At 37.5% G+C, this 22,969-nt stretch overlaps 1 protein-coding gene across 2 annotated transcripts in view; it reads left to right on the forward strand.

Moving 5' to 3' along the window:
* reck (reversion-inducing-cysteine-rich protein with kazal motifs) overlaps positions 1–18,580 on the forward strand; it is a 120,934-nt gene extending 102,354 nt beyond the window's left edge. For both annotated transcript variants that reach the window (XM_055634621.1, XM_055634622.1), the window contains exons 18-23: positions 110–281; positions 1,181–1,376; positions 3,326–3,533; positions 3,937–4,010; positions 5,791–5,946; positions 14,175–18,580. In XM_055634621.1, the coding sequence (XP_055490596.1) occupies positions 110–281; positions 1,181–1,376; positions 3,326–3,533; positions 3,937–4,010; positions 5,791–5,946; positions 14,175–14,381 (1,013 nt within the window). In that variant the 3' untranslated portion in view covers positions 14,382–18,580. The remainder of the gene's footprint in view (positions 1–109; positions 282–1,180; positions 1,377–3,325; positions 3,534–3,936; positions 4,011–5,790; positions 5,947–14,174) is intronic.
* Positions 18,581–22,969: the final 4,389 nt, after the last annotated feature.

Raw genomic sequence — 22,969 nt, forward strand, 5'->3', positions numbered from 1 at the left:
CAGGAACACAAGAATACCAAGTTGCTGAAATTATTCATACGCTTGTATTATTCATAAAAATTGCAAACACAGTATTTCCAAGTAAGTTATTTATAAATGTCTTTTGTAGGTCTTCCCTGTAATTGTGCTGATCAGTTTGTACCAGTTTGTGCCCACAATGGACGTACGTATCCAAGTGCTTGTATTGCACGATGTGTCGGACTGAAGGATAATCAGTTTGAATTTGGATCCTGTGCTTTAAAAGATCCATGCATTTCTCATCAATGTTCCAAAAGTCAAAGGTACCAACATTTTATATGGATAGGTGTATGTTCAAATTTATCGTGCCCTTAATTGAATATGATATTAGATCTTGACAGCTAGCGATTGGTATGTGTTTTTCAATTTGCATCATCAGCCCTTAAGACCCATATAGGGCAGTAAGGCATAGCAGAAAATTGTGGCCATTCGGCCCATCAAGTCTACTCTGCTATTCGATCATGGCAGTTCTATTTTTCTCTCTCATTGTCATTCTCCTGGTTCACCCCATAACTTAACACCCTTATTAATCAAGAAGTTATCAATCTCAACTTTAAAAATACCCAATGACTTGGCCTTCATTGCCTTCCATGGCAATGAATTCCACAAAGTCCCCACCCTCCGACTTAAGAAATTCCTTCTTATCTCCATTCTAAAGGTATGTTCTTTAAAACTGAGACTAGGCCATCTGGTCCTAGACCAGAAACATCTTCTCCACATTCACTTTATCTAGGCGTTTAATTATTTGGTAGGTTTCAATGAGACCCCCCTCATCCTTCTAAACTCCAGTGAGTACAAGCCCAGAGCCACCAAACATTCCTCGTACGTTAACCTAATCATCCCTGGGATAATTCTCGGGAACCTCCTCTGGACCCTCTCTAATGTCAGCACTTTCTTACTCGGATCTGTGAAAATCTGTGCGCATTTCTGCTCGGTTACAGACAGTCATAGCCACCGGTTTTGTGTTTTAATAATTTTCAGTCATCCAGTTTTCCTACTTGTTGGTTCAAACATGCTCTACGTTTCTGAGCTGTTGTCATCAGTTAGTCTGGTTGTACTAATGGTTTTATTTATTATTTTTCAATAATCTGTAATGTGACCTTTACTTGTGACATGATAACAATATTATCCAATTGTCTACTTTGGTAACTTTTTTTTAAAGGTGTATTCCAAAACCTAAAGTTTGTCTCACCAGCATTGATATCCTTGAATGTGACCAGTATGAGTGTATCTCGAGATCAGTGAATTGTGAGCTGCTTCCTATTGAACCGGTTTGTGATACTGAAAATGTCGAACACACCAATCGGTGTGCCCTGTACCAAAGTTCCAAAACTTTGTCCTATGTGGGCCCATGCCAGGTATGAATAAATACGTCTCCCACTCTAAAAAAATGTCTCATAGGCTAATACCGTTCATGGAACTGTGTATTTGAAAAACGTCTGTCATGTTTCCAACTGAGACTGAGGGGGTTAGAGAGGGGTTAGTAATGAATGCTGGAAGGAAATTTCACATTCAAATTTATCTGGCTCAACCTTCTGCAATAGTGCCTAATGGATTTCATTCCCAGTTTCCTCCCCATTCCATTCACTTCTGCTCATTCCTTACATTCCCCAACTTTTGGGAGATTTGTCTCCATGTTAAGTCAGGTTTCCTCAATTGTTTTCGGTCTCTTCCAAACATGTTTTTAATAGTCAACTCTGTTTATTTTAAATTGGTTTATATTGTTTCAATCAAAGATAGTTGCATTTGTTTTTCTACTGCTTCCTTAGCAACTCTCTCTCTCGTATGTTTCCCTATTGGTGCAACTCAGACTTCTCCTTGGATTTCCAAAAAAATGTAGTTATAATTATTTATATACATTTTATGACATTGAATTATTCAGTCTAATCTGCTCTTTGTTGTTCAGACCTTGTCCGATCCTAGCAAATTCTGCCGTCCATTTCCACTACACCCTGTATTCTCATTGCTCTGAATGCAATGATCTTGCGATCACCTGAGTTTAGTTTAGAGACACAGTGTGGAAACAGGCCCTTTGGCCCACCGAATCCACACCGACCAGCGATCCCCGTACCCTAAGCAAACTAGGGACAATTTACTATTTTACCAAGCCAATTAACCTACAAACCTGTTCATCTTTAGAGTGTGGGAGAAAACTGGAGCACTTGGAATAAACCCACCCAGGTCACGGGGAGAATGTACAAACTTAGTACAGACATGCGCGCAAAGTCAAGATCAAACACGAGTCTCTGAAGCTGCAAGGCAGCAACTCTACCGCTGTGCCACCATGCCGCCCAACGTGCTGGTGTATTTTTGTGTACCCATTTTTCATTATTTGTTCTTTTAAATTAACATTGATGAAATACAGTGGCAAAAAATTAAAATTAACAGTGCAGCTAACAGTACCTATTTCCAATGCACCACCATTTTCAGGTTGAGGAAGATGCATGATTAAACTTGGGATGTGAAACGTTTGTATCCTCCGCCGGTTTTGTAAAAACAACATTTTGGCGTCTGTTGAAGTACATTAAAAGTTAGATATAGTAAACTTGCTGCGAAAGTTACATTGTGTGAATATTTTTATAATTATGTACTTGGTGGTACTTTCTTCTATTTAACCTTTTTGGCAAAGAAAATTAATAATGCTACGTATGGAATATTAATACATATGTCTTTTTTGAAAAACTTATCTCAATCTTTCTTTCTCTTCTATGACATTGAGTTATTCCATTTGAATCTGATCTGTTGTTTAGACCTTGTCAGATCATTTTATACTCATTCAACCTAATTCACAGGAAGGATAGTTTCAGAACTTGGAAACACTGCAGAGAGCAGAATGACATTGGGAGGGATGGGGAGACTGAGACAGTATTCTCTCAAGTTCAGAAGAATGGGAGGAGATCTCAGCAAAACATTCAAAATTCTGAAAGGTCTTGGTAGGCTAGATTAAACCTCTACCTTGGAGGACTGTGCAGACTTGGTCATTGATTTCTGGGAAAATGAAGGGGCTTTAGGAATAGCGTTGAGTAATGGAATATCAACTATGGCAAAGCTTGCTCAAAAAGCTTGCTCAAAAAGATACCATACTCCTGTCGTCTCATGACATTATTTCCAATACTTCCAGCAACTGATCCAGTAAAATCTCACTAAGAGTAAACACAGATGATTCACTAAGACTGAGTGCCTGTCATTACTTACATGAATTATGAAGCAATTGTTTGTTAATTCAATAATATTATTGATTTTAGGTTTAGGATGTTCATATTAAAACAGATCATGCAATGTCACTTGGTTTGTGTTTTCTCTGAAGGATGTGTGTAAGCAGCAGCCAGTTTGTGGTCATAATGGTGAGACCTACGATAATGTGTGTGCTGCCTACTCTGATCGTGTGGCAGTGGACTATATTGGACCTTGCCAAGCAGTGAGCATTCGGCTCGAATATAATTCTCATCCGGAGTGCACAAGCGTCATATGTTCACCGCTGCCTGGCAATGGATGCAGACCTGTTACTCCACCTGGTAGGAGGAAAATTTTTTGATCTGATTTTCTTTTTTTTTCCATTTCAATCTACTGAATGATTTTCTTTTTCTCAAATTCCTAATATCTGTGCCTGTTTTATTTTTCAAGATAAAGCCTGGTCAAAAGGATTCTATTCAAGTGTAATGCACAGAGGGAAATTGTCAGGAAGATCGCATGCTGAAACTAAAACTAGGGATGATCATTTTCCTTTCTCGGTTATTTGCTCCCTACTTTATTCAGGCAATTCATAATACTTGGGTATGAATTTATAAAAGTGAATTACTTTGATTCACTTCAATAAGCACAAACTATTTACTGTAAAAGCTTGAATATGAGGCTGAGGGGAAAATATACTGCTTGAATAACAGTGGTTCAAAGGTGTAATGTTTATTCGCCATGTAGGAGCCTGCTGTCCATTATGTGCTGGAATGCTGCGAGTTTTATGGAGCAAAGATCAGTTGGACAGCCTTGCCAAGGTAATTCCCAGATATAGAGTTAAAACAAATGGTTTTAATTTAATTTGGAATTGAATTAGATAATGTGCTAACCTTTTAATACAATTGATTTTAAACGTTACTGTTATGGGGAAACATTTTCATTAATTTCAATAACTGAGACAGAAAACAATTTTACTCTATCATAGTAAAAATCAAAATGCTGGAGGAACTCAGCGGGTCAGGCAACACCTGTGAAGAAAATGGACAGTGTTGATGTTTTGGATGGGAACCGTTTTTCAGACTGGTGGAATGGGGGAGGAGAAAGATGAAAAAGACAGGTGGGAGTGGGACAAAGTCTGGCAAGAGATAGATTTTTTACAGGTGAGGAAGATGTGGTTGGCAGACGGGTGGAGTAAGTGACAAAAGCTTAAAGTGGAATGGAGAAAATAGGAGAAAAAGTGAAGTGGTGGAGGAAGGATTAAAGGGAAATATGGAACGGAATGGGAATCGGAGTGCATGGAGGGTGGGGAAAAAAGCAGGGCTACAAGGTGTTGGGAGATGAAGGGAGAAATGTGTGCACTATGGGGTAGGGAAACGACAGGGGGTGTAGTGGGTTATTACTGGAAAATTTAGAAATTAGAATTCACACCGTTGGGTTGTAGGCTACACAAGTGGAATAAGAGGTACAATTTGCCACAAGGGTGGGTGCTGTTTGCTATCCATATTAACAGTTTGGATGACAATGTAGTTAACAATGTTAGTATATTTATGGTGTAGCAGATAGAATGGATATCGAAATTTGCAAGTTATCTAAGATTAGATCAGTAGGAAGGTGGGCCAAGGAATGGCAAATAAAATGTATTTCTTAAATGTGAGGTGTTGCACTTTGGTATGTCGAACCAAGGCAGAACTTGCACAATAAATGGCAGAGCCCAGGAAAGTGTTGTTGTAAAATGTTACACAGTAGTGTAATAGATTTACCAGTGGGTCCAGGTGAGTTTAAAAGGATTGTTGGAAACACTACCCATTGGAAACATAGAAACATAGAAAATAGGTGCAGGAGTAGGCCATCTGGCCCTTCGAGTCTGCACCGCCATTCAATATCATCATGGCTGATCATCCAACTCAGAATCCTGTACCTGCCTTCTCTCCATACCCCCTGATCCCTTTAGCCAAAAGGGCCACATCTAACTCCCTCTTAAATATAGCCAATGTACTGGCCTCAACTACCTTCTGTGGCAGAGAATTCCAGAGATTCACCACTCTCTGTGTGAAAAATGTTTTCCTCATCTCGGTCCTAAAAGATTTCCCCCTTATCCTTAAATTGTGACCCCTTGTTCTGGACTTCCCCAACATCGGGAACAATCTTCCTGCACCTAGCCTGTCCAACCCCTTAAGAATTTTGTAAGTTTCTATAAGATCCCCCCCTCAATCTTCTAAATTCTAGCGAGTACAAGCCGAGCCTATCCAGTCTTTCTTCATATGAAAGTCCTGACATCCCAGGAATCAGTCTGGTGAACCTTCTCTGTACTCCCTCTATGGCAAGAATGTCTTTCCTCAGATTAGGAGACCAAAACTGTACGCAATTCTCCAGGTGTGGTCTCACCAAGACCCTGTACAACTGCAGTAGAACCTCCCTGCTCCCGGAGTAGGTATTGAACCATTGGGATTTCTGTACAGCCAGATTGCGATTTATCAAAGTTGTACTGTACAAGGAGGAGGTAAATATGATTGATAACCACAGGTTAATTAGAAAATTAATTTATTATCCATTACCGGAATGATAGATTGCTCTCACTCAGCATTTTTGTTCTTGTAGCTAAATGCAGGAAGACCATTTTCTGTACACAACATCCTTTACACTTTACGGCTCCACGTATCAGTGCCTCAGTGTGATCTTTTTGGATATCTAAGTATAGAATCAGACCTTGTGATTCTCATCATTCCAGTCGATCATGATCCAACAACACTGCAGGTATGCTTCATATATATATTTGCTTTTAACTTTACATTTTATGCAACGCAGAGAAATGCATAGCCAAACATTTTCAGGTAAAACCAAATGTATCTTCGGGAGAGTGGATAAGTGGAAATGATTTGGGTGAAAATTACCCTTGGTTATGTTGGCTGCTTTCCCAAGACAGCATAAAGTGTAGGTGGAGTCAATAGGGTGGAGGCTACGTCCACAACACTGAAATCTCTAGCAGTCCTGTGCAGAGCTGTTGCCAAACCAAGTTATGATGAATCCCAATAGGATGCTTTCCATGGTGCATCCATAGAAGTTTGTAAGATTTGTTGGAGACATGCCCAACTTCCTTTGCTTTCTGAGGTAGCAGTAGTGTTCGTGTGCTTCAACAAAAAAATAAAATGCTGCTGGAACTCAGCGGGTCAGGTGTCATCTGTGGAGGGAATGTATGGTGCTTGACCTGCTGAGTTATTGCAGCACTTTATTTTCAGAAAATTCCAGTCTCCATTGGTGTACTTTCTGCCGTAGCTTCAGTGGTTAGTCCAGGGTAAAGTATTGGTACATATTTTCACCTAAGAATTTGAAGCTCTCGACCGTCTCCCCTTCAGCAACATTCATGCTGATAGTGGGGTGTGTACTCCACCTTGCATCATGAAGTCAATACCGAGTTTCTTCAGATTGCCGACATTGAGGGAGAGGTTGGTGTCTTCACACCATGTTACTAAGTTCTAGCTGTCTATTGCCTTCTTATACTTTAGTTCATCATTGTTTAAAATCTGACCCACTACAGTGGTGTCATTTACAGACTTGTAAATAGAGTTTGAGCACAATTTGGCTGCATGGGCTTGAGTTTACAGGGAGCATCATGAGGGGCTGAGAATGTTTCCTTGCGAGGCACCTGCGTTGAGAATTATTATGGAGGATGTTTAGTTGACCAGCAGATTCAAGAACAGCTTCTTCCCCACTGTTATCAGATCACTGAACGATCTTCCCATAAATTAGGGTGTAATCCCAATTTTAAAACCTACTTCATTGGAGACCTTGTATTTTTTAATCTACACATACTCCTTAACTAACACTTTAATATTGCATTAATATATTCTGCATTCTTCTGCAATATTCTTTGTGCACTACCTGCTGTACTTATGCAAGGCTAAAATTGTACTTATTTCTGATAAGATTTGACTGGATAGCACGCAAACAAAACTTTTGCACTGTCTCAGTACACGTATCAATAATAAGCCGATACCGATACCAAATGTTAGGGATGTGACAAAGAGGAAGTCGAGTGGAAAAATGTAAAGGAAGGTTTTGTAAATGTGGAGGTATACTGCTGGATACGAAGATTCTGCCACTAAACATAGAGCTGGACTCTTCAGAGTAATCTAGATGTTGCAGAGGGTTTGACCAGAGACTGCAGATGGCAGAGACTAAGGGTATCAAAGCCATTGAGAGATTTAAAAAATGGCTTTGTTAAAGGATTGGGAGCAAATGAAAGTAGGTAGGGAATGTACACAAAGGTTTAGCCCTCAGGGTAAATCTGTGTGGAACTCAAGTGACTTGTGAGCAATGTTGTACCTGGAAGTTATGACTTGAAGGGATAAAGCCCCACTATACTGAAGAAGATGATTCAAATGAGCTTGATCACGGATGGGATGCAAGGTCATATGATCAATTTAAAATAGATCAGCACACCCATGCTCACTTACCTTCTGGATAAATCTGAGAGGAACCATAGAAGCATGCAAACAAAGCTTTTCACTGTATCTCAGTACACGTGACAGCAACAAACTAATACCAACAGAAGGGAATTGAAGTTAGAGAGAGTGTCATTTTATTTTTCATTCCACTGCAACATATATAGCTAATGTTTTTCAATGAAAGAAATGCATATTTTACCAAGCAGTTCCTCGAAAATCTAGCAGGAAAGTTGCTGAGAGAAGCAAGATAGAAGCCTGGTGCGTCATTGTTTAGATCAGATTCAGATTCAATTTTAATTGTCATTGTCAGTGTACAGTACAGAGACAACAAAATGCATTTAGCATCTCCCTTGAAGAGCGACAACTAGCGCATTAACCATATAACCATATAACAATTACAGCACGGAAACAGGCCATCTCGGCCCTACAAGTCCGTGCCGAACAACTTTTTTTCCCTTAGTCCCACCTGCCTGCACTCATACCATAACCCTCCATTCCCTTCTCATCCATATGCCTATCCAATTTATTTTTAAATGATACCAATGAACCTGCCTCCACCACTTCCACTGGAAGCTCATTCCACACCGCTACCACTCTCTGAGTAAAGAAGTTCCCCCTCATATTACCCCTACACTTCTGTCCCTTAATTCTGAAGTCATGTCCTCTCGTTTGAATCTTCCCTATTCTCAAAGGGAAAAGCTTGTCCACATCAACTCTGTCTATCCCTCTCATCATTTTAAAAACCTCTATCAAGTCCCCCCCTTAACCTTCTGCGCTCCAGAGAATAAAGACCTAACTTATTCAACCTATCTCTGTAACTTAGTTGTTGAAACCCAGGCAACATTCTAGTAAATCTCCTCTGTACTCTCTCTATTTTGTTGCATTAGGTTGTAAGTAGAGTCTGTTAAGTTATCCATTAATACTGAGTCTTAACTGGACTGGGAATAAGGACAGAGGATGAAAGTTAAGGCTGAAACTCTTTAAAAATTTAGAAAAGATTGCACTGATTGTCTAATGGTAGGAAATTTTAATTGTAAGAACCTTGAACTGGAAGAAAGCCCATAGGTTTGTCTTCAGGTGTTTCTCAGTGACATAATGCTCCTCGGTAGAGGGAGGCAAGATGAACCACTGGCTCGGTTGGAGTAACTGTGCAGAGCAGCTGAGTGACATAAAATTATAGTAGAATTGAGAAATTAAAATTTTACTTGAACTTTTCACAAAGTTGTCAGACCTACGTTTTCAGAAGGACATGATTGGTTCTCTGAAGCTCTTTCCAAGTGATTACTGTTAAAACTTAGAGATCTGATTAGACCCGCCTGACAAATTTGTGTTCAAACAGTTGAATGCATCAAACTATTCGTAAAGTTCAATAAATTCCATTGCAATTATTTCTTGATTGCTGGGCAATAAATATTGCCATGTGAACCAATAATGAAATAACTAAAACTGAAAATATTTAAGGGACCGTGTGTGGATTCCTTAGAGGATTGGAGGTTAGGAGATTCCAGTTGACGTCCTCCCTTATTCAATTGAAGCTTATTTCTACTTCTGCACCGTGTGATGATCAAGCAATCTGAAACTTGGAGAATCTACAGTACTTACCGGTGGGTTGGGATTCGGCATTACCCAACAGGCGAGAGAAAAGACATAAGCTCTCCAGATAACCTAGCTTATATTGTATTTCCTTCATTTGGTACAGAGACCACATCAATATGGTCAAAGTATAATGTCACCATACAATTGCAGCATGAAGAAAGGACAATAGACCATTTGCCTCACCAGTTCCTAGCAGAAGCTGGATGTTAATTTCCAATGGTTTGTGAGTTCCAATATCCAGGTCTCTCTGTACACCAGCACCTTTCAGCTTCTCATCGTTTAAAAATTAACCCACATTTCTATGTTTTCTTAAGTAATATACTTCACCCGCCATGTTCCTGACTGTTCACTTAGTTTATACAGATCTCTTTGAAGCCTCTCCCCATTTGCATTGTAGCTCAAGCTGCCTCGCTAGTTTTGTATCAGATGAAAGAAGTCTAATTACAAATGTACAAGACCATTGTGACGACAATATGCAGTATTCCACATCCGGAAACCAAAAATATACAATTGCAGGAAATCCAAAATACACAGGAAATACTCTGACATGTTCCCCACTTCCACCATTTTCAGTTTTAATTTTTATTATAAAATGTACTGTGAGAAAATATTCATTAAAATGGGTCCACACTCTGGAGTTCAGGAGGATGAGAACTGATCTCAATAAGAATTGATTTCATAGAAATACATGCTACGCTGAGTGAATTATGGAGAGACTTATAATGATGCTTTCCCGTAACAAATCCGTAAATTGGCATAGCCTCAGCATAAGAGGTTAACAACTTAAACGGAGGAATTTCAACTGTGAATCTTTTGAATTTTGTACAAATTAGCCTTGATGTTGGGGCCAATAGCTGCTGATGCTGGAAAACCAAAACTGAAAACACTGGAGGCAATCGTCAAGCCAAGCATCGTCTAAAGAGATAAAAACCGATAGAGTCGTTGATCCAAAACTTTGACTCTGTTTTTAAATTTGAGTTTCACAGTACCTTAATTGGTGCATGTGACAATAAACTGACCTTTGCAGTCAAAGTCAAATTTATTCGTCACATGCACCAACCAAGGCACAGTGAAATGAATTTGCCATGCAGCGGTACAGTTGAAAAAAAGAACACACAATACACAATAGAATTTAACATAAACATCCACCACAGCATTCTTCACTGTGGTGGAAGGCAACAAGGTTCAGTCAGTCCTCCTCCCCCTGTTCATCTGTGGTCAGGGACATAAACCCTCCGTAGTCGTCGCTACGGACGGCCGGATGTACAGGCCCTCTTGTCGGGATGATCAAAATTCCGACATCGGGGCGGTCGAACACACTCCCGCTGCTTAGGAGTGCCTGAATCGGCCACTTTCTCACCGGAGACCACGGCTCCAGGATGTCACAACCTTTGAACCTTTGAAATCATTGATCTACTGAGCACTTTTACTTTTTATTTTTTGTTTCAGCCTTGATATTGAGTGATAAAATAGACCAACAGCACCACCCATCTATGTGCTGAAACATGGGGTTAGTTTCCCCTTGTTTACTGACAACTTCCAACTCTATCTCACAAACGCCTATCTCATCTCCTTCATAGTTTCCAAATGATCAGAATTCCTATCCAACATCCAGTAATGCATGGGCAGAGATCTTGCCCAACTAACTACTGAGAAGACAAAAATAATTATCTGTTATCTCCTTTACTTTTCTGATCTTTTGAGGTATCAACATTCTATACGAACTCCATCGTACCCAGGCAGCTTTCGCTGCTCAGATTCAATGCTCAGGAATTGTTCCCTTTTTTCTTCTCACCAGTGGCTTCTGTGCTTCTTAATCTCTCTTCCCTCTTTAAGCACTTCAAAATCTTACGACTTTTGAGGAAGCATTAACGCTCATTTCTATTTATGTAGGCGATTCTTAGTTTTCTTTGATAATTCTGCTGTAATGCATCCAGAGACATTTGAGGCACTAAGAAAGCAGCACCACCACCATCCCAAGGAAGGTCAGGGTGGGCAATGAGTGCTGGCCGTGCTGGTAACATTCAGATCCCCAAAACATGTATAAACAAAGAAATGAAAATTATGTTTTAACTTTTTATTTCTCCTCTGAAATTTACTCCACCAAGTCTTCATCAACTATAACTAGATCGAGTACTGGGTTTTTAAGCTGGAAACATACATTGGTCCTCACAAGTCACAGTGCAACCTGACTTCCTCATTTATATTTAGAAATGAATGCCCTCTCAGGCTGCTGTATTTTTTCTCTTGAATTCCCTCATTTTGATGTTCTGAAATAAATGCTCAGTAATGTAAAAGCCATTCTCCTGCCCCTTCACTGTAGAAAATCATATTAATTCAGTCCTGAATACTTCCAGCTATATGTTTTCTCTGTAAGACTGTAATGTTATCTTTGGCCAATATTCTGGAAGTTAGTGAAATCAGATTTTAAGGAAAAAAATATGACAAATAATCAGTCAGGAAGGTTAAGAGGACATGGGTAAACATTTTCATTAAAGGAAGCCTCACATATAGCGAATTCAATACTCCCAAGAGCTCAGGAAATTGCAGCAATGGCTCAGTTGCAGCACTCCTTCATCTGAGTCATAAGGGTGTAGGTTTGAGTCCCAATCCAGAAATGTGACCACAAAAGTCTTGGCCGACATTTAAGGCAGTAGTAAATCTGCTGCATTATCAGAGCTGCTTTCTTTCAGACAGGACAATAAATTGCTTTCTCGAGTGAAAATTCGATTCCAATACACCATTTTGAAAAATAAGTCCTGACTAATCCTTATTGCAATGGTTTCAGGGATGTGTGATTTTAATTTCAAGACAAGGGTGGATTAGTTAAGGATTAGTTCCCTTGGCTGACTGAGATGTGGACACATTGATTGAGGGCTCTATCCACAACGGCAGCAGGGGGAACTATATTTACTGAATAAAGAGGATATCTCGGATGTCTGAAAGTGGAAAGTCACCTTGGAAGCAGATGCAGTAGAGATGGAAAAATTGAGAATAAGTCTTTGCAAGAGGCAGGGGGAAGGAGGTTTGAGACGTGGGCACGGGGCAGAAAGCAAATGGTGAGGGTAAAGGGTGGTTTGCCAGAGAGGAAAGATGTCTTAGGTATTTCACTTTATCAGTGATGGGAGCAATTGAGAGCTTGCATGTCAACTGCAGAGTGATAGTGACATTGATTCCAAAAGAACGTTTTTGAATCTCAACCTTTAAAGGTTGTTGCACATGGAGTGTGAGGAGATTTGCCCCAGCCAATTAGACAGAAAAGTGGAGGTACAGGGGCAATGCTGGGATTAAAAGGTATGTTGAACTTCAATTGCTCAAGTAAGCCTGTTGTAAGGATCTGAGGGCTTTTGGGACACTGTGACGCCATGTGCAAAGAACATCTATATTTTGGAAGTGAGACAAAAGTAGCTTAATGGTGAAGCCAAGTTATCTGCAATGGGAAATGTTAAATAAAATAGCTGTAAAATCTTAACCTTCTCATCTCTCGTGAAACAGACTTAATTATTGTCATATATCATTCATTGAATCTGATGGATCCTCATTTTAGTTTTAGTTTGAGCGATACAGTGTGCAACCAGCCCCTTAGGGCCTCTGAGTCCACGCCGACCAGTAATCCCCACATTCTAATGCTGTCCTACAAACACTAGGGACAATTTACAGTTATACCAAACCAATTAGCCTACAAACCTGTACATCTTTGGCTTTTTGGAGGAACCCACACAGGTCACAGGGAGAACGTACAAACTCAGTACAGACTGCACCCGCAGGCAGGATCCAACCTGGATCTCTGCCGCTGTAAGAAAGCAACTCTACCGCTGTGCCACCCACTCATCTTTAGTCTTTGCAATATTCTGCACTTCTGTCTCTGCATTGATATCGCCTCTTCTCCATCAAGTTTATACAATTGGCTCGCTGTGATTACGATTATCGCAATGTGCATACCTCAACATTGTCATTTCGAGAGCCCCAGTAAGTCTGTCCTTAGACACAAATTGCTGGACTAATTCAGCAGGTCAGGGAGTCACTCCAGCACTTTTATTTTGTAAATTAGCATCTGCACTTCCTTGTGTCTCTAGGTCTTTCCTTAGCTTTCTCTTCTTAAGTACATTTTTATAACTCAGTGCCAACTGAAAGTATGGTGTTTATAATGTTTTATAATGTTTAGTTTCTCTATTGCACTGACTGCCGTTCTGTATCATTCTTCTTTCACTGGAATGATCATGTGATATCACACTGCTTGGCTTGCATCTAGTATTGAAAGAGTCTTAACAACACTATAACTGAAGCATCAGGTCTCAACACACTCTGTACATTCTAGATCTGTGTTTATAGAGTAATCTAAATCTCTAGCTCTATTTGACCAGTGTATCAAGTTTAGCTACATCGTCGACTTCATTAGTTGAACCCTATGCCTGAACCCCTCCAAGCCTGTCCCCCATATATAAGTTTTACCTTCTGGCCCAAGTCTTTCCACCAGACTTGCCTTCTGTCCAATTAAACTTTAAACCAAGCCCTTATTTTCCCTAACTGTCAAATATTTGTCTCTACACCAACTTAAGCATTATCTCATTGTTGCTTGTGGGATTTTACTTTGGGCATTTGGCATATGGCACTGGTTGTAACAGTGAGTATATTTCAAAGTAATTCATAAAAGTTGGGATGTAAATGTGAAATTTTTATTTGTGATGCATCTTGGAAATTATTTGAATTATAGATACAAAAAAAATAGAGATTGTCTTTGTAACAAACAAAATCTGACTCTTCTGAGTGTGATAATTTAGCTCCGGTGATATTGTCACGGAATATATTTTTCATTATGTATAATTCCATTCTATTTTATTTTGATACAAACTGTTCCATAAGGTCTACTTGAACATTCTTAAACTTTTGATATTGACAATTCTTGAAGTATTCATAACCGACATATGTTTTAAATTGCAGATTGAAGCTTGCAATAAAGAGGCTGAAAAGATAGACTCCCTGATACAATCTGCTAGTCCAGCTTTAATGGCCCACGTTCCTCTGTCAGCACTCACTACCTCACAGGTGCAAGTTTCTTCAAGTGATTCATCTGACTCAGCAACGACAATCCTTTCCACAACTGCACTTTTGCTCAATCTAGTTTTTGCTTTATCAGGGTTCTTGTGATTCCAATTGACATTGCATGTTTTTACCTGAACTGGTTGCATTTAATTTGCCATTGAACTAAATTGGAAGGTTTAGCTAATGACTGAACTACAAATCCCAACATGGTAACAACAGGCAAAGCAGGCTGTATAAAGCTTAATCATCAGTATGTTTTAAATAGAAGTAAAAATCCTGAATATATCTTTATACAAGCCTTTTATTGAAGGGATGTCTATTTTATTTTATATGATTGCAGTTTGAGTTGATAGTTAAAAGTGGTTTTATATGTTAGAAATTTGAAATAATTTGGATTTTAATGTACAACAAATTACAAGTTTATTGTGGGTCTAGACAAGTCAAGCCCATGATACTGGACCTAAAACAAGCAAACAAGCAAATTCACAATCTTTTCTAATGTATAGGTTCTACCAACATTGAATTAATTCAGGCTTATTTCAGCAGTTACTGTTTATAAAGCATGTTTAAGCATCAATGGAAATAGTTGCAAAGCTACAATTACATGGAATCTGCAGACAAGGAACTGACCATTTGACCAAATGGTCTGTGTCAAGTGTTTAAACTTCACATGAACCTCCATCTATCCTGCCTGATTCTTTGCATCAACACCTTAAAACATGTGATTGAAATCTATTTCAGCCTCTGCTGTGAACTCCCTAAGCCTGATTCTTTCAAAGCAGCAAAATTTCTGCACATTCAATTTAACCTGCTGCTTTCCAATCTCTGTTAACGGATTGCATTGGCCTGTTATGGTTTCTTTACTATTTTGTTCATTTTAATATCCTCTTTTGGCCTAATCTTTATGTACCAAATTGCTCCTGCTGTAATTCTTTTAGCTGCCATTCCTCCTGTATCATGCTTAACTATAATAAAACTCCAATAATGCAGATTTCCCCATTGTTTAGTAGTTCAAATGGTTCAGCATTGTTTTCTGTGCTCCATTCAAATGTATGAGTGTTTTTTGCGCTTCCTTTAAACTTACCAATATCACTGGAGAATTTCTTGTACTAAATAAAGAAAATGAATTATGGTGTGTTACCATATTTTTCCGAAGATAATTATCCTATAGCTATTAATGATGCCCAGTAATCAAAAAACTTGCCAGTTTGACATCTCAAGTCTTGAGGGTGTCAGCTTATTGGAGTTTTATTTTTCTTTCATCGTCTTGCTCTATTGGTTTAACCTACTGATTAATCCATCCAATTAGGGGCTGGTTTAAAGTGAGCTCTTTCCTTCACCATCACAATTGTTTGCATGACTGTCTCTCTGGTCTACCTCATCTCAATAAAAAGACAAGTTAATTTTAAACTTGCAAAATGCACACACATTTTTCTTTACATTTAAAATTCACGCTGCACACAGACATCAAACATTCCTATAAATATTTTGCAACAAATGAAAAGTCACTGAATAATTCTTTATCTAACGGCGCTTCTCCACCGTTTTGACAAATCATGATATCTGAATATTAAATATGGGGTTTTAGCAATCTGGTATATACTACGGAAACGCTTTTAAAATAATCCTTTAAAAAGAAAACTGATAAATATTTGTAAGCAAAATAAATGGCAGACAGCAGGGGAAGTGCAGATAAACAAGTTTAAATGTAATGTACTGGAGCAGATTTGGGTTATGTAACTGTTTTTTGATTGACATAATTGAAATGTTTTTAGATCTTACTCGTCATTTTTGATGAGCAAGAAGATGAAAAATTATGGCTTGAGTGGAAATATATTTTTGGGATAATGGAAAGTAGAAGTTGAATTAACACGGGACCCTTTCAAGACAATCACTAATTTTCAGCATCAATGGAACGAGAATTTTAGCATCACTCTAAATATTCTTTGTTTCAGTAGTTATTGCATTGATTAAATAATTCACCGACATGTGCTCTTTTCAAAACTACCTGTTGTTGCTCAGCCATAACTTGCTAATTTTATGCCCACTTTAAATTAATTTAGTTCTCCCATATATATGTTTATTATCATTGTATTAAAATGTTTACATCCAAAGTCAGTATTATGGAAAAGGTATAATTGAAGGAAATGGTAGCACTTTCATTTTAAAGAGCATGAACAATTTTACTAATAATGGGTTTACATTTAGAGATTGATGGTTATCATTACTTGATCCCTAAAATACAAAACTGAGCATGATATGGAATTGAATACTACAGATGAGGTCTGATCTTCAACTGACCATTTTTATCTTGCATTTACTTTGGACAATATCCTTACAGCATGGATTGATTTTTTTTAAACAACCATTTCTGTGACTTGATACACCACAGGTTCATGATGACTGTTGTGCCTCCCACTCACTGTGGCTTAAGTTCCCACACTCGCCTCTCATTCATGGAAGGGCCAGTTCTCCCTCTCCCTCCCATGCATCTTTAATACATCAGGGTCTTCGGTCCTGCACACCCTTTATTACTCCACTACCCCAGTTCCCACGTTCCCTTCCAGTCACCACACTCCGTTCCCACTCACCAGGGCCAAACTTCCCACCTTATATTTCCATCATAGGGGCCACGTGTCCCCAGGTCACCAAACCTGCCTGTACCCTGGTACCCTGGTACCCACACTTCCTTCCAACTCCTTTGGCCAGAAACCTGTGCTTCCTTTCAACTTAACTGGAAAACTCATTTTTATTCTGTTTAGTATTTTAAAACAGGTTAAAAAGTATCCTGGTAATTACATCCAATAATCCAGAAAATCTGCCAATCTGACATCACCTCAGTCTGTGCATACCAGATTTTACTGTACAGAGGAAAGTAATGTCCACTGCAGTTTAAATCATTGTGTGTGAACATCCCTTAAAGGTGAAATGTCTATTGGAACTATATAAATGTTTTCCCCAATTAATCCCATTAAAAAGCAAATGACTGACTCTTTTAATTTGTCAACATTATTTTCTATTGAGATCAAAACCGAAGCATTCCTTTTAAACATTTTGTAACAAAAGCCAAGACCTGTGACATGAATTCAATCCATCTGAATGTTTTGTACTAAATCAAGTTTTCTTCTTTGAAATCGTAGCTAGCTGTTGTTTATAAAAATAATTTGTTCATGCTCCTTTAAGTGATACCAAAAAAATGAAACCATAGAACTGTAGAATTTGATAAAAAATGAAATACATTTTCTGCAAATATTTGAAATTAAATGTATTGAAATTTAAGAGGACAAGCAATGAAGGAGAGTTTTGCACAATTATTCACCAGTGTTGCCTTTTTAAAGTTTAATTGATATTTGTACATTGCAGAAAATGTATTTTTACATTAAATCATTGTGTTGTTTTCAGTTAACGGGGAAGGAATGCATGGAATGTAGAAAATATTGAATATTTTAAATATCCTATTTGTATGTATAACAATTTGAGTAAGTAACCTTCCTTCACCTTCGAGAGGTACAATCTTTAATCGAATCAGGGAGTTAAATCGTATGAAAATAATTGACATTGTCTTTTTAAGGCCATTATATATAAATAACAGCACACAAATGCAAGATCTAACAATTTTCCAGATTCTTACTTTGTTTTAAATGAGCTTTGCCAATTTTTATCAAAAAGCATTCTCTTATTTGAATAATAGAATTGCTCTCTATTTTTGTTAAGGTACTAAAATGAGAGCCATTTTTACAGTTTGACAATCATTTAAATGTATAAAATAAGCTGAAATTTATTATTTTAATTATCCTTGAAAGATTAAAAAAATAAGTGTTTAATTCATGGGCTGGAGCTGAAATATTTATAGTGTATATGCTATTTAAATGTTTATGAAGGTTTTGATATACAACTTTATGAAGTGCCATATTAAAGTATTAATGCATGATAACTGATGGACCATCTTCAAATTAAATCTTTTCTAAAATGTGTGACATTCTATTGTCAAGCTGAATGTTGTGTGCCATCTTTACCTCTATTTGTGCTCTTTATTTTTGTACTTGGTGCACACACAAGACTATCTTTTATATGAAGTCAATTTTATATCTTCAATATTATGTCATAGGTGCCTTCCAGAAGATTTTGTTTTACAATGGAAGATGTGCAAAAATCTGATTTTTGTCCATTTTTAGATTTTGTGATCTTGTAGGCACTTAATGTAGACAATGTATCACAGTACAAGGAACAATTCTCCTTGGAGCAGAAAAATACCAGTATTTATGTTATACATGTTCATTTTATTAAAGAAGTATTTAAAATAATTGAAATGGTTTTGTTTTGATGTGGATTCTTAATGATTATTTACAATACTTGTGTAACTCCTCTACCCACAGCTGTCACTTTATCAATTGTTACAGGTAATATGGGAATTCTGCTGGACATGACATTTCCATGTATTCTCTATTGCAGAACCTGTGCAGGCATCTAGCAGTGTCTGTTTATGCCAATCAAATGGTTAGACTCTCAAAGACCTGAATAATCAAATGCCATGTCCCTCTAAATCAGAGAGCACATGAGAGTAAAAGGCATTGAAGTGCACAATAAATATTAACCAATCATTTTGTCAAAAACAATCGTGAACTGTAACAACACTTTCAACATTTGTTTACAAATTATACCACTTCTATAAAGTACCAGCTATCCCAGTGACTTGTACAGGAGTCCTGTACTCATTCTATATTTCAAAAATATTCTTTATATGCAGGTACAAGCCTTTTCTCTGCATTCATTGCTCCATCAAGTCAATATGTTCACATACAGTGGCTTGCAAAAGTATTCATACCCCTTGAACTTTTCCGCATTTTGTCACGTTACAATCACAAACGTAAATGTATTTTATTGGGATTTTATGTGATAGACCAACACAAAGTGGCGCATAATTGTGAAGTGGAAGGAAAATGATACATGGTTTTCAAATTTTTTTACAAATAAAAAACTGAAAAGTGTGGCGTGCAAAAGTATTCAGCCCCCTTTACTCTGATATCCCTGAAATCCAGTGCAACCAATTGCCTTCAGAAGTCACCTAATTAGTAAATTAGTAAATAGAGTCCTCTTGTGTGTAATCTAATCTCAGTATAAATACAGCTGTTCTGTGAAGGCCTCAGATGTTTGTTAGAGAACATTAGTGAACAAACAGCATCATGAAGCCCAAGGAACACACCAGACAGGCCAGGGATAAAGTTGTGGAGAAGTTTAAAGCAGGGTTAGGTTATAAAAAAATATCCCAAGCTTTGAACATCTCACAGAGCACTGTTCAATCCATCATCCAAAAATGGAAAGAGTATGGCACAACTGCAAACCTACCAAGACATGGCCGTCCACCTAAGTTGACAGGCCGGGCAAAGAGAGCATTGATCAGAGAAGCAGCCAAGAGGCCCATGGTAACTCTGGAGGAGCTGCAGAGATCCACAGCACAGGTGGGAGAATCTGTCCACAGGACAACTATTAGTCGTGCACTCCACAAATCGGGCCTTTATGGAAGAGTGGCAAAAAGAAAGCCATTGTTGGAAAAAAAGCCATAAGAAGTCCTGTTTGCAGTTTGCCACAAGCCATGTGGGGGAAGGTGCTCTGGTCAGATGAGACCAAAATTGAAGTTTTTGGCCTGAATGCAAAACGCCAAGTGTGGCGGAAAACTAACACTGCATATCACCCTGAACACACCATCCCCACTGTGAAACGTGGTGGCAGCATCATGCTGTGGGGATGCTTTTCTTCAGCAGGGACAGGGAAGCTGGTCAGAGTTGATGGGAAGATGGATGGAGCCAAATAGGGCAATCTTGGAAGAAAACCTGTTGGAGTCTGCAAAAGACTTGAGACTGGGGCGGAGGTTCACCTTCCAGCAGGACAACAACCCTAAACATACAGCCAGAGCTACAATGGAATTAGATCAAAGCATATTCATGTGTTAGAATGGCCCAGTCAGTCCAGACCTAAATCCAATTGAGAATCTCTGGCAAGACTTGAAAATTGCTGTTCACAGATGCTCTCCATCCAATCTGACTGAGGTTGAGCTATTTTGCAAAGAAGAATGGGCAAAAATTTCAGTCTCTAGATGTGCAAAGCTGGTAGAGACATACCCCAAAAGACTTGCAACTGTAATTGCAGCGAAAGGTGGTTCTACAAAGTATTGACTCAGGGGGGCTGAATACTTTTGCACGCCACACTTTTCAGTTTTTTATTTGTAAAAAAATTTGAAAACCATTATCATTTTCCTTCCACTTCGCAATTATTATTATTATTTTTTTTTTATTTTAAATAATTTTTTTATTATTGGAGATAGGTATATGATCTATTACATCATTACTGTTACATCATTTTTAAATTGATAATATTGTCAGTTATTATTACATTGTCTCCAATACTTTTTGCATTTTTCTTCGTTTTTTTTTTATAACTAGATAGAGCTAAAGGGATAGATGAAATAGAGAGAGGGAAGAAGGAAAAAGAAAACTAAAATAAAAAAAAAGGAAGAGGAGTGAAAGAGGTAATTGAAGAAGAATGGAAAAATTTGTTAGAGTTTAAAAACATCATTCGAGATATGTTCGTACATTTCGAAGTATAGCATTTCATCCAATCTTTAGTCCGGGTGCTAGTCAGGTTCCTGTGCTGAACTATTCTGACCCTTTAAGTAATCAATAAAAGGAGACCATGTTCCAACGAATAATTCCTGTTTATCCAACAGGGAAAATCTGATTCTTTCCATGTTTAAGGTCTCCGTCATTTCTATAATCCACATTTTGATTGTGGGGGCCGTAGGGCCTTTCCAAAATTTTAGGATTAATTTTTTTCCTGTTATTAAACTGTAATCGATAAAGTTTCTTTGTGTTATTCTAAGTGTTTGATTTAATTCTAATATTCCGAGTATTATTAATTTTGAGTTTGGTTCCAGTTGTGTGTTGGTTACTTTGGAAATTATACTAAAAATATTTACCCAAAAATTTTTAATTTTTGTACAGTTTGTAAACATGTGCGATAACGTAGCTTCTAAATGTTGACATTTATCACATATAGGTGAGATATGTTGAAAAATTTTATGTAATTTTGTTTTGGCGTAATGTAACCTATGTATTACTTTAAATTGTATTAGAGAATGTCTCGCGTTTAGTGAACACTGATGTATGTGTTGTAGACTTTCTTCCCAAGTGTCTTTCGTTATTACCTGATTTAATTCTTTTTCCCATGCTTGTCTGTATAAGTCCGTCAAAGGAATGTCACTATCTAATAAGATATTATATATATAAGATATTAATTTTTCTGTATTAGGATGCTTATTCCAACATTCATCAAGAATCTCTGGGTTTCTATTTCGAAAATTTTTAGAATTCGATTTAACATAATCTCTAAGTTGAAGATATCTGAAATAATCATTTCCTCGAAGTCCATAAATCTGTTGCAACTCCTGAAATGTCAAAAAAGAGCCTTCCTTGTAAAGGTGTCCTATATTTTTAATTCCATAATTCTTCCATTGTGTAAAACCCCCGTCTAAACATGAAGGCTTAAACAATGAATTATTCACAATTGGAAGAAAAAGAGATAAGTTATCTAATTTTAATGTCTTTTTTAATTGTTTCCAAATTTTTATAGCACTAAATATTATAGGGTTTTCCCTATAAATTTTCTTGTTTAATTTAGACGTAGCAAATAATATCGAACCAATATCATAAGGCATACAATCTTCCTTTTCCATTTTTAACCAGTCTGGTTGCTGGTCTATTTCTCCCAACCAGAAGTTCATATTTTTAATATTAACTGCCCAGAAATAAAACAAAAAGTTAGGTAAAACCAAGCCTCCATTATTTTTTGATTTACACAAGTGTCTTTTGCTTATCCTATGATTCTTATAATCCCAGATAAAATCATTAACAATAGAGTCCAATTTTTTAAAGAAGTTTTTTGCCAGGTATATCGGAATCGTCTGAAAAAGGTATAATATTTGCGGTAAAAAAATCATTTTTATGGCATTAATTTTACCAACCATTGAAATAGGTAATGTTTTCCAGTATTGGATATTCTTATGTAATTTATTCAATAATGGGGGGAAATTTGCTTTAAATAATGATGTATATATCTTAGTTACATAGATACCTAGATATTTAAATTTTTCATTTACTACTTTAAATGGGAATTGTTGTATTATCTGTTTATTATGTTCCCTTATTGGCATAATTTCACTTTTATTCCAATTTATTCTGTATCCTGAAAGTGCACCGAATTGGTTTATTAGTTTTAATAGGTTTGGGATACTAATTTCTGGTTTTGTGATGTAAATTAATACGTCATCTGCATATAGAGAAATTTTATTCACTGTGTCTTTACTGTTATACCCATATATTTCCGGATGCCCCCTAATTCTTTCTGCAAGTGGCTCAATTGCAAGTGCAAATAGTAATGGAGATAACGGGCATCCTTGTCTACACCCTCTAGATAGACTGAATTTAGATGACAGTCTTTGGTTGGTAAGTATTCTGGCCGTAGGATTTGTGTATAGCAGTTTTATCCATGTGCAAAATTTCTCCCCTAGCTGCATCTTTTCCATCACCGAAAATAAATAAGGCCATTCGACCTGATCAAATTCGACACTTCGCAATTATGCACCACTTTGGGTCTATCACATAAAATCCCAATAAAATACATTTACGTTTGTGGTTGTA

This window comes from Leucoraja erinacea, chromosome 4 (assembly GCF_028641065.1).
Source record: "Leucoraja erinacea ecotype New England chromosome 4, Leri_hhj_1, whole genome shotgun sequence".
In the NCBI taxonomy this organism is placed as follows: domain Eukaryota; kingdom Metazoa; phylum Chordata; class Chondrichthyes; order Rajiformes; family Rajidae; genus Leucoraja; species Leucoraja erinaceus.